We start from the raw sequence: 12,455 nt of genomic DNA on the forward strand, positions 1-12,455 counted from the left end.
TATGTAATACTATATAATACTTCATGCTAAAAGAATAAAGTAACTGGATGTGTACCTTGGCCCAGCAATGTAGTAATGCGCTGCTGATCTGATTCTGTGTTTCTCATGTTTCCTCAGCTCTAAGGACAGTTTTGTAAAGTGGTGGGACTTGGACACACAGCATTGTTTCAAGACCATGGTGGGGCATCGCACTGAGGTAAATAGGATCACTGGACACTGTTGAGACTGTTTTGATCTTTCTGAAATATACAACACAACACACAATGCATGTTCTTGCTGCTTTGATATCAGCATAAATCAATGTACTGTAAATGATTAGGGGGGTTTTACCGTAAATGATCTGAGCCTAGGTGGCATTTAGTATCTTGAAGAAAATCGCTCATAAGGTGTTTTCTTACTTTCATTTTGGAGAATGAGTCTCCAGCACAATCTAAATATCTGTTAGTGTTGTAGTACAGTGCAACATTGTCCAATCTCTATAGGTATGGGGAATGGTCCTGTTGAACCAGAAGAGTAGGTTGATTACAGGGTCTGCTGACAGTGAGCTCAGAGCCTGGGACATTCAGTACATTGAGGAGGTAAGGCAATATCACTCATGCTGTGGCAAATGGTTACATTGTAGGCTGAATTACATTCCAATACAGTCTTGAATTTGATCTTTGGTCTCTTATATAGAGAATTGAAACTGATCTCATGTATTCAGAATGACTTTAAAGATTTTTCACAGGGTAAAGAAGTGGGGGAGCCACAGGAAAAGAAAGTCAGAACTCTTCTTGAGAACGAAGAGGATGATGAGGAAGGACTTGACGAAGAGCCAGAAGAAGTAATATTTCTTCCAGTATTCAGTGGATATTAGTGATTTGACCTGACGCAATACATTCGTTTAGTTTAAGAAAAAGGGTTTCCTTCAAATATTCATCAAAAGATCTGATTTCTGTCTACAGCGAATTCTCAGCTGTAAGAAAGCTGGTTCTGTTCTGAGGGAAGCCAGAGACAGGGTAGTGTCCTTGGTCACAGACGCCAAAGCTAAAGTGCTTGCATGCCATGTAAGTATATTTCATAATTGTGTATACTAGTGTTTCACTTCCTACTGAAAAAAAGGGTTCCACTCTCTTTAGCTTGGTCGGTTTTGTTGGGAAGTCCCTAATTCAAAGTAGCTATGCAATAATTAGGCAAAAATTGAGCCTACATCATATAACTTCTTTTTAAATCTCAACAGGGCCTGGATGCTACGCTTGAAGTCTTCACTGTACTGTCGGAGGAAGAGGTCCAGAAAAAAATGGACAGAAAACTAAAGAAAGCCAAGAAAAAAACAAAGTGTGTGAGACCTCTGTTTTGAAATGTGAAGTTGTTGCTTTTCTGATATTCTGATGAACTGTTATGTTATGCAGGTCTCAAGGAGGAGGAGAGGATGTACCTGAACTTGTAGTGGAGAGAAAGTTGAGTGATGAGATCCAAAAGCTGGCAAACATAAAGGCGTCATCCAAGATCAGGTCAGAGAGTATGCATGCAAGCACAGTGCCCTCGTGCGTGTTACTGTTATCAAGTATTGATGGTAATGTTTTTTTCATCTACAGATCAATGGACTGCCTTCTGGTTCCGAACGGAGAGATGAAGGTTGCTCTTCTTCTGCAGAATAACACAGTGGAGACATATACACTGAAGACTTCAGAGAAGAATCCTACTGGCACTAAAACCTCTCGCCTCACAATGGGCGGTCATCGTACAGATGTCAGAACTCTGGCCTTCAGCTCAGATAACATAGCCATCCTCTCCGCCTCTGGAGAGACTGTCAAAGTGTGGAACACGTGAGTGGGATGACAAATGTTTTCCATCAATTATCATTTTTTTGCATGGGTTTATAGATTTTGAGTCCTTAACAAGAAGTATCTTCTTTTGTCAGGTCCACCTTGCAGGTCATTCGTACCATGGGATGTGAATATGCTCTCTGCTCGTTATTTGTTCCTGGAGACAGACAGATTATCTTAGGAACAAAGGTATATAACTATTCACTTCTCTATCATCAATCAATAAAGAGATAGTTCACCCAAAAATAAAATTGTCATCATTTGCTTAACTTCATGTCTTAACTTTATTACAAACCTGTATGACTTTCTTCTGTGGAACACAGAATGAGATGGTTTGCAGAATGTCTGCTCTGCTCTTTCCCATTAAAAAAAAAGGTAGACCATGACTATGGGCTATCAAGCTCAAAAAAAAAAAAAAAAAGCCATTGTGCCAAGTTGGCTGTAATTGGCATCAAATGCCATTAGTGTCTTGTAACCGAACATGAGCCACCAACTTTGAAAATGCATGAATGAGATTTGAATGAGACGTTTCGTGAATGCTAATTAAGATCCTGAAAGATCTTCTGTTGCAGAACTTTTAGTCCATATATCCTTTCCTCTGAAAAATACATTTTGCATTATTGTTAGCAGCTTGTTCCGTATTGTGGTATTTATGTGTCTTCTGTCACAGAGTGGGAAGATTCAGATTTTCGACCTGGCCTCAGGAAGCCTTCTAGAGACAACTGATGCCCATGATGGAGCTCTTTGGTCCATGTGTCTCTCTCCAGACCAGGTATAATATCGATCTCTCTGTTGAATGACAAAGAGCTTCTCATCCCTACAAAACACCACAGTCTGTGAATACATTGAATTCCTGACTCTATTCCAAAGACTTTGTAAGCCGTCAGCAAGGATTTTAGCTTTATGTGAACATATTTGACTCTTGATTTGTGTGTGTTTATACAGAGAGGGATTGTAACTGGTGGTGCTGACAAGACTGTGAAATTCTGGGACTTTGAGCTCATAAAGGATCAGGACTCTGGGAAGAACAAGTGAGTTATTATCTGTGATCACAAACCATGGCTCTCTCATCCTGATTTCGCCATCTCTCTTTCTCTACTTGGCTTTAATGTATTATTGCTTTGTGTAATCCACAGGAGACTGACGGTGAAGCACACACGCACCCTACAGTTAGATGAGGACGTGCTGTGTGTGCGCTACAGTCCTGACCAGAGACTGCTGGCTGTCTCTCTTCTCGACTGTACAGTGAAGATCTTTTACACAGACACGCTAAAGGTAAACCACAAGCACAGCATACAGCATTACAATACTTTTCTCATACCACAACACTTGGTATCTCTTGTATGTAACATCCATACATAAATCCAATGCTTTGTAAAAAATTAATAAATAAAAAATAAAATTACAAATATTGTTGAGTATCCAAAAAAAGACCACTGTTATACTTGAGTTACATTTACTGAGAGAAAAAGAAAAAAAAAAAAGCAGCGCTCACCATGAATGAAATATTTCAATGCTTGGCGTTTAATTGTCATTTTATTTGAGGACTTGCATTAACTGATCTTCAGTTCATGTGTTTGTGCTTCGCATGATATATGTTACTGAAATTAAAAAAGTCTTGAAGGTTTTATAGGCCTGATTGATGGATGAGATTTCAATAATTCAATAATTTTCTTACTCAATTATCATATATTTTAATAATTATTTAAATTAATTAAATTCTTTAAAAAACTTAAATTTAAAATAGTAATTATTTTTAATGCTATTTTTTTTATTTTTCAAAGTAAATTATTACTTACCCAATTTCTATATTCATCTACTACAGTATTCTCATACTTGTGGGAAAAGATATTTAAAATGTGCCCTATTGAAATTTATATTTCATAAGTATTATATTTAGTAAATTAATTTTCATTTTATGGACCGATGTAGCAGAACACATGATTGCAATTACCTGTGAAATTGCAATTCAGTAAGTTCCAATTCCTGTCAATCAATTCATCATCCTGTTGGGTGTGGGCAATTGAATTCAAATTGTACATGTTTAATACAAACAATAAATGGGGCCACAGTGTCTCAGAAATTTGTCAGCACATTATAAATAACCAATCACCACTCGTATAATATGACGCCATCATGCCTACTGTCCAACTCTAGCAGTGCTTTACAGGACAGATATGAGAGCTGTGCAGAATAATAAGAGATTTGCCCTCTGTCTCAACTTCCTCTAGTTCTTCCTGTCGCTGTATGGACACAAGCTGCCCGTTCTATGCCTGGACATTTCACATGTAAGTGCACTGACACATCCTGCAAGTCATTCTGGCGGATGGCGTAATTATGCTCAAATGTATTTGTGGGTTTCTGTGTGTGTTCTGCAGGACAGCGCTTTAATAGCCACAGGCTCAGCAGACAGAAACGTGAAGATCTGGGGTTTGGACTTCGGAGACTGTCATCGCTCTATGTTTGCACATGACGACAGGTAATAAAACACTGCTGCTTGTATAATGACACATTGCTGGCACAGTCACATTACCTGTACGGTTTTTAGTTATATTGTTAGTGAAAGTTATGATACCGGTTGATGACAAGTACAGTGATTTCAATGTTCGGTCAGGTGTCGCCTACCTACGGTGTTGACATCCCTCCAGCGCCTTTGAGCTGTAGTCGCTGGATGACATCAGCCCAGATGGTCATTATTTGTCATCCACTGTTTTTTCCCTGTTTCCCTAGTGTCATGTTTCTTCAGTTTGTCCCTAAAACCCATCTGTTCTTCACTGCGGGAAAGGACAGAAAGATCAAGCAGTGGGACGCTGATAAGTTTGAGCACATCCAGACGTTGGAGGTGACCTTCTCTGATAGTTGGACTGCTTTCAATAGACATTTTTCCATAGCTGGAATGAGTTTTCCAAAAGTCGCTGTTATATTGAAAGGATTAGAGTTATAATAAGAGCCCAGTCAATATGGAGCAGAGGCTGATTGCATTACGTATGCCGCAGTCTGCTTTTGCTTAAGCCCTAATCAATGTAATCAAAGACAAAGATGTTTTGGAACTGTTGCATTATTGCAGACCCTCTCATACTCTTGACTGTATTTTTGAACTTTGACCCTTGGATGTTCCTCAGGGTCATCATCGGGAGGTCTGGTGCCTGGCCATCAGCCCCAATGGAGACCACATCGTCTCCTCGTCTCATGATAAATCCCTCAGGCTGTGGGAGAGAACCAGGGAGCCCATCATCCTGGAGGAGGAGAAGGAGATGGTGAGTGCTTGGTTTTTCAGCAGAATGTCACACAGCAGAAAACAGGTTTGATGTTATTAAATCTACAATCTACGTTTACACCTCCAACTTGCCATATTAATATTTTAATATATCTGATCACGTCATAGTTGTGCAAGTTAATTTTCAGCTATTTTACTATTTTACATTGGTGTCAAACTAATATCTATGTTAGTTCATCTATAAAAACAAACATCTAATCTATACATAGCATTAGAATATTTTTGCTGACTCTGAATATTTTTCTCCTCAGGAAAGGGAAGCAGAATTTGAGGAGTCGTTAGCTAAAGGTGATGAACCTGTGGTAAGTGGTTCTCTTAAATCCTAGAGAACAGTTATGTCTGTTTATGTCTCTGCGTGGTCTCAGTGTTTCCTCATGTCTCGCAGGTCCCTGGAGAGACTAAAGGAGAGGCAGAGCCTGCTGGGAAGAAGACCATTGAGACAGTGAAAGCTGTGAGTCTGCCGAACTGTACAGATAAAGAGCTCCTCTCTTTTAAATTCAGTAATGGAGAAATTACACTTGTGTTCTGTTTCTATAGGCTGAGCAAATAATGGAGGCTATTGAGCTCTATAGAGAGGAAAGTGAAAAGCTGGAGGAGCACAGAGCCGCTTGCAAGGCAGCGGGGAAGGAGGTATGATGTTTTCTAGACACTCAAAGCCCATTAAGAGAGGAAACACAACATTTGATTGAAGTTCTCTTTTTGTCTGCACATAATTAGGACTGGAGCTTGAAGAGTTCACAAAATATGGATTTATATCTAATGATGCTGGTGCTTTACTTAGACCCTTCTTCATTTTTCTTGTTTGCAGTTACCACCCCCTAAGATGAACCCCATCCTTGTGGCTTTTGGAAATATCTCTGTGAGTGTGTGTTTTAATTATTAGCACTGGGCTTGTTTGCTTGTCATATTTGGTCAATCATTTAGGGGTGCAAAATGTATCAGTACCATATCGGTCAATAGCCAATTAGTGAATTTTTAAAGATATATCAGATGATATTATATATTTTATTGTGCATGCACATTTCCTTTATTTTGATTTTTAGATTTACCTTTGCTGTCATGTACTGCTCACTTAAAGTTAATCTTTAATATTACACCACACTAAAGAGCTGAATTGATTTTTTCGTTGAAAAGTCTCTTTAAAAACTGAGATTCATCACTCATATTTACTGATGGTTGCCATTATATTTGCAGCCCTCTCGATATGTTCTGGAAGTAATAAAGAAGGTGCGGTCCAGGTAAGAGCTCTTCCTCAACCCAGTCAAATGTATTCTAACTCATATATTTTCCCATCTGTTATATACCATTATATTTTATGGGTCAGTCTGATTCTCAGCACTGTTTTTCTCTTTAGTGAGCTGGAAGTGTCTCTGCTGGTGCTGCCGTTTCCTTACGTCCCAGATCTGCTGAAGCTCTTCAATGGTTACATACAGCAGGGCCTGGAGGTGGAGCTAGTGTGCCGCTGTCTCTTCTTCCTGCTCAGGTACTCATCTGTAGCTATTGCTTTTCATATTACTTTTTCATTTACATTTATTCATTACATTTTACCATTTTATTAAATTACACTTTCATTAGCATTGAGTTGATTATTTTCCTAGGCCCATGTGATTTTGCTCCTGACTAACAGTTCTATCATTTACCATTTTCCTAGAGTCCATTTTGGTCAGATCACCAGTAATCAGATGCTGCTGTCAGTCATTGATGAGTTAAGGACCAACACGATCTCTAAAGTGCGAGAGATCAGGGTGAGTACCGCTTTCAGTACTGGAAACAGGATGGAACCACTGTGATCACACCTCTCATATGATCAGATTGTGTAAGCCTGTGTATTCTCATTTACCCGTGTTTTCAGGATGTCCTGGGTTTTAACAGTGCGGGTCTTCAGTTCCTGCAGCGTGAGATTGAGAGCAAAGAGGACGTAATGTTCTTTGCTGATGCCACAGACCGCTTTGAAGAGAAAAAGAGAAAGAGAAGGAAACGTGAAAGAGCCATCCTTACAGTCACATGAAACTGATGTGCTTGTTAACTGATATAACAGACTCTACTGCTTTGTGCTTTTACCATCCTGAAGAAGCATCACGCTGATGTTTTTAGAAGTTCACGTATCATTTGCACCTGTCTAAAGTCCATAAAAATACATTTCTCCACAAATCAACTTAGTGAGGCTATTTTGTTTTTTATAATATTAAAGTGTGTGTTTGATTGGAGAGGCCAGGCCAAAGCTTCAACCAATTCCATGGCCATTATGATGATTTTCATTTGCATCTTTCTTATACTGTAGCTGCATGCACTGCAAAAAATCCTGTTCACCATTATTTTTGTTAAATTGGCTATGAAATGCTTAAAACAAGAAGAAACACATGAAATGAAAACAACATGTTAAGAAAATTTAGACTGTTTTAAAGATTTTTAGATATTTAAAAAAGGCTTTTTTTTAAATGTAAGGACCAAAGTGAGGCTTCTTACTGGCAGGTTAATACAAGAGCTGCTACTGAAAAGTGAAGCAGCAGCACCACTAAGGAGAAGCAGTGCTGTTTTATAACGAAATCTTTTATGTACATCAAATGATGGAGTGGCACAAATAAATCATGTCATTTTCTTATGTAAAAGCAGTGGTTTAATATGCAGAATTTAAGATTGAATCAGAGTAATCTGGGACATTTTTGGCACATTTTTGATTGTGAAAGAGAAATGTATGCATCAGATCTTTGGAGCCCCACATTACCCAATGTCCCAGATTAACCTCAATTACCCAACATTAATGCTCATATGTTTTCTGTTATGCTTAATTCTGTGGAAAAGATGAAGAAGTGAGTCATCAAGACATATTCTCAATCTCACTGATCTCTGCAAGCCTGAAAAAAACACGAGCTTTCAATAGGGATGAAATAATTAAATTAGTTCAATCTTTCTGTATGGCTGAAGTGGTGGTGAGATCCATACTTGACTTTACTGAGCTCATAACCTGGATTAAATTTACAGTTAAAAGCTTGTACGTATGTGGGATTCATAATTCACCAACTGGAAACTGATGCTGCTTATTTCAGCGACATATTTCACTCCTATTTAGTGCTCCTCGGTCTTAACAGCGATTCTCACCAACCTCTCACACCTCACGTTCCTGCTGTGTGTTAACATCCTAATCATCAGTGTCTTGGAAATAATGAAACAAATCCCTCAACACACTCCTTTTCAGACCTGTTCAATCTAACAGTAATGGAAAAAAGCAAATGAAGTGTGTATTTATAAAGGCTTGCAGCATTTTATGAGACCGGTCTGGGTCTCAAAGCTATAAATGTCACACCTACCAATATTAAAAATTCCTCAGAAAAAAGTTGAAGTTAAACGCCTGAGAACATGTTCTGTGTTAATCCCCCTCGAACAGGACGAACTAATCAAACACAGCCGTGCTTTTATGGAAAAGCACATTAATTTAAAAATGGCTACCACTGATAATGACTGTAGATTCAGCATGTTGGAGACATCAGTCCTTCTCTCAAATCTATGAACCTATAACCTTTTAACCTCCTGCTTCAGTTGTAAACAGAACAGAATAATAGCTGTCTTGGTCTGAACCAATTTCAAAAACTATACAGTTGAGTCCAGAAATAATTTTGTTTCATACCGTGGCTGATATTTTTCATAGCAATAACAGAGCAATCATAACATCCACAGCATAGAGAGTGTGTATGAAATGTTCCTGACATCTCCTCGGTTCCCCAACGCTTGAGTCATCGGGTAGATTTACTGATCTACTGCTCGCTTTTCACCTCATAACATATTTTCCCCCTTTATTACTTTGACTGGACATCAGTAATCGTGCCGCTTCTCAATAAAAATAATGATTGTAAAAAATAAAAAGTGGGTGACTTTGTTTCGAGTTATTCTGATGTACATGAATGTGTCTCTCGATTTATTGCTATATCTCTTTTATATTAACATTACTTAATTATTACAACACATATAAACAATAACAAAGTACAAAAACGTCTTGACATTTAACACTTGACAATAAAGCAAGGCAACATATACAGCATATGCACAGTGGGATCGAAAACTGCATTTAGTGAAGAGGGGGAAAAAGTAGGAAAATTGATGTCAAGTGTGTATCAGTTGCCTGTCTACATCTTTAACCAAGTAGTAGAGGACAGTTTTGGTTCTTCAGCTACTGGTTTATGGGCCAAGAACTGGTCAAATGAATCCTAGGCTGAAACTGACAATCCCTTGGGACTGTTCAGATGGTAACAATGGTCAGATTTACCTATTATAATTATTATTCTATTCTAATTATTATACCGATTATAACCTATTCTATTTAACTTAGTTATTCTGCAGCTAATGACTAAAGATTATTACTAATTATTTATTAATCTTCAGTGGTTCCCAACATGGGGTCCATTTTATTATAAATATCCTACAAAATTAAAAATAAAATGAATAAGACCAATATAAAATATTTAAATGCTAGTAAATAATAACAATGTGTAAATTGTATTAAATTCAATAAATACATATATTATGTTAAATTTAGTTTCTTTTTTTAATCAAAGTTTAAATATGCTTTATGTTTAATTATATGTAACCAATGGGCTAATGCGTTAGTAAATACTCATTTCATGTGGAATGACCACTGGGTGGCACCATTGCTTTTCCAAAAACGCTCTTCTGAGCTTTCAGTCACTGGCAAATCTCAAGATCAGCGATTTTGAGTGGGTAAATGGAAGTTGCTAGTTGCTAACTGTTTTATCATTTGTAAATACCTGACCGTGCACACATCTTACTGAATGTAAAAAGATATCCATCTTTTTCTTGTCGTAAAAATGGGTGCGGCCATTTGTAAATTCTATGGGTCTGGCTTCCGGTCTGGTCTGCGTCCATTCCGTCCAGCTATTTTTAGCTGAACAAAACAGTTCGTTTTGCTGCTTGATATTGAAAGTTGGTGTGTCTTATTATATTATTTTTATGTATTATCTTAATTATGAACACACTGGTTTGTAGTGCAAACAGTTTTACCGTTTACTGCACGTTGTTATTCTCCTCGTTATTTACCTATAGCGGCTAATGAACCGGACGTCTCACCCATAAGCTTACTTCGTTGAAGAAAAAGGTGGATAACCTCAAATCTATCAACCACCATTTCGCTACAGGAATTACAGTGCACAGAGATGCAGAGACATACTTTCTCTCTCGTTCTTTTAATCTGTCTTTCTACCTTGCTTGCATTTTATTCACTCCCTCACCTTCATTTCTGGTTTGTTCTATCAGCTGGCAACCACCACATTTCAGTATTGAAAGGCAATTCAAACAGTCACCAGTGAATTCACTCCCACCACGAAAATGATTTCAAGCAAGAACAGCTGACCTGTGGTCCAGTGTGTTTTCTTTTAAATTGAGATAAAACAACCAAGAATGTAATTTTTGTGTCAGATGGTCAGGACTGTTCTCTTTTCTGAGCCACTACACACTGATTCACCAATGGTGTGGAGAGTGATTGAGTCTTTGAAAGCGTCCCATTGCTATGTGAACCCCATTACAACCATGAACCCACACAAAGCGAGACATTTTTAAGAGCTCTCCCCAGAAATCCACACAGCTGATGTAATTAGTCATTTCAGAGTCATGAACTTCATAATACTCCCTATAAACAGACATTCAATCCTTTCCTCACTGTTCCATCCTTTCCTTAAATTGAGATAAAACAACCAAGGCCCCATCTTAGAATGTAATTTTTGTGTCAGATGGTCAGGACTGTTCTCTTTTCTGAGCCACTACACACTGATTCACCAGTGGTGTGGAGAGTGATTGAGTCTTTGAAAGCGTCCCATTGCTATGTGAACCCCATTACAACCATGAACCCACACAAAGCGAGACATTTTTAAGAGCTCTCCCCAGAAATCCACACAGCTGATGTAATTAGTCATTTCAGAGTCATGAACTTCATAATACTCCCTATAAACAGACATTCAATCCTTTCCTCACTGTTCCATCCTTTCCTCACTGTTTATCCTAGTCTTTTACAATCCATTCTGGACCACCGTCTGTTTATCCTTCCCCAACAATAATGCTCCTATACTTCCACGGAGGAATGCAGTTCATTTGTCCAATTAAACAAGGAAAATAAATACAAATCGATTATGGACACAATGTCGAGATCTGTTCCCAAAACACTTTTACAACAGCACACAACTTTTAGATTTACGATGCAAATATTGCAGAGGTGATGAATGAAAAACATCCTTGACACGTTTTTCAAAGGTTTGATCTACATCATCTAAATATATCCAGACATAAATCTGCATTACACAAGCAAAGCGACCTTCCGTTTGCCAGTAAAAGTTTTCTGTCACATACGTTAACATATTGACAAACATTACTGCTTTGCTAAAATATTTGATCAGTTCATATGATTATGTGATTTCAAAAGAAAAATATACAAATAGTAGCATGCTTGGCAATTATAGTAATAGCTTATTTTATTTATTTATCTCAAGTAAGTACACACACTATAAATGTCAATCTTATTCAAATATTTAGGAGTAGCTGGGGTTACTCAAGGACAGCTAAAGTGATCTGGATGGAAGTAAATGTTGTTTCAGATGTCAGTGTAACCTCAGTTATAAATGCACACATAGCGGATGCACAAACCGACACATGGTAAAAATCAACCTGACTTTCTTCCCACTTTCCTAACTAATATAAAATGGTTGAATGCAACAGAGTCTGTCACACCCATGTGTTATTCACCCATTGTGCCTGCTTTGGCTTTTAATACATGTCTACAGAAAATGTATAGGCTATATACTACGTTTTTGAAGTATAAAAAAATGGAGATCGGGGCTAGTTGCCACACAGGGAAGTTGTCACAAAGGCTAGGCTATACAATTTCGGTGAAGAATCCAATTGCACAATTGTGTTTTGTTTTGTTTTTTAGCAGTGAGTTTTATGTGATGGTTTTTAATACAATTAGTTTTAATATTATTATTACTACAATTGGCCAAAATAGCAATTTAATCATTTTGTATAGCCTTGTAGTTTCTGTCATTGTTGTTTTGTGTTTCATAATTGTTGTACTGTTTAAATTTTGCCAAAAAGCCTATAATACAATGGTTCTCAACCAGGGGGCTCCAGCAGACTTCCAAGGGGGTCTCAAAATGACTTAAAATTGTTTAAATTAAGGCAAAATAAGCATTAAAATAAGCCCAAACAACAAAAAGTTATTTCTAATTTTTTGCCATTATTTAAAGAGTACAGTAGTTAGACTGGACACAAAAGCGAAATGGGAGTGAGAGGATTACGAGCAGGGATTCCAATTTAGGTTGCCCCAATCATCGCGAAGGCTACTGGCTCTGACATTTTTTTTTTTTTTTATT

The 12,455-nt window shown here is 37.7% G+C and overlaps 1 protein-coding gene across 3 annotated transcripts in view; it reads left to right on the top strand.

Moving 5' to 3' along the window:
* The window catches only part of LOC107658238 (WD repeat-containing protein 3-like), a 10,384-nt gene extending 2,690 nt beyond the window's left edge, over positions 1-7,694 (top strand). For all 3 annotated transcript variants that reach the window (XM_016446708.1, XM_016446707.1, XM_016446709.1), the window contains exons 5-27: positions 118-196; positions 483-578; positions 728-823; positions 945-1,046; positions 1,220-1,317; positions 1,392-1,493; positions 1,578-1,808; positions 1,904-1,997; positions 2,479-2,580; positions 2,754-2,839; positions 2,945-3,083; positions 4,040-4,096; positions 4,187-4,287; positions 4,539-4,650; positions 4,931-5,065; positions 5,337-5,387; positions 5,471-5,536; positions 5,623-5,715; positions 5,894-5,944; positions 6,280-6,323; positions 6,440-6,568; positions 6,737-6,830; positions 6,938-7,694. In XM_016446708.1, coding sequence (XP_016302194.1) covers positions 118-196; positions 483-578; positions 728-823; positions 945-1,046; positions 1,220-1,317; positions 1,392-1,493; positions 1,578-1,808; positions 1,904-1,997; positions 2,479-2,580; positions 2,754-2,839; positions 2,945-3,083; positions 4,040-4,096; positions 4,187-4,287; positions 4,539-4,650; positions 4,931-5,065; positions 5,337-5,387; positions 5,471-5,536; positions 5,623-5,715; positions 5,894-5,944; positions 6,280-6,323; positions 6,440-6,568; positions 6,737-6,830; positions 6,938-7,093 — 2,314 coding nt within the window. In that variant the 3' untranslated portion in view covers positions 7,094-7,694. The remainder of the gene's footprint in view (positions 1-117; positions 197-482; positions 579-727; positions 824-944; positions 1,047-1,219; positions 1,318-1,391; positions 1,494-1,577; positions 1,809-1,903; positions 1,998-2,478; positions 2,581-2,753; positions 2,840-2,944; positions 3,084-4,039; positions 4,097-4,186; positions 4,288-4,538; positions 4,651-4,930; positions 5,066-5,336; positions 5,388-5,470; positions 5,537-5,622; positions 5,716-5,893; positions 5,945-6,279; positions 6,324-6,439; positions 6,569-6,736; positions 6,831-6,937) is intronic.
* The last annotated feature ends 4,761 nt before the right edge of the window (positions 7,695-12,455 follow it).

The sequence above is a fragment of the Sinocyclocheilus anshuiensis genome, unplaced genomic scaffold (assembly GCF_001515605.1).
Source record: "Sinocyclocheilus anshuiensis isolate Anshui unplaced genomic scaffold, SAMN03320099.WGS_v1.1 scaffold263, whole genome shotgun sequence".
Taxonomy (NCBI): domain Eukaryota; kingdom Metazoa; phylum Chordata; class Actinopteri; order Cypriniformes; family Cyprinidae; genus Sinocyclocheilus; species Sinocyclocheilus anshuiensis.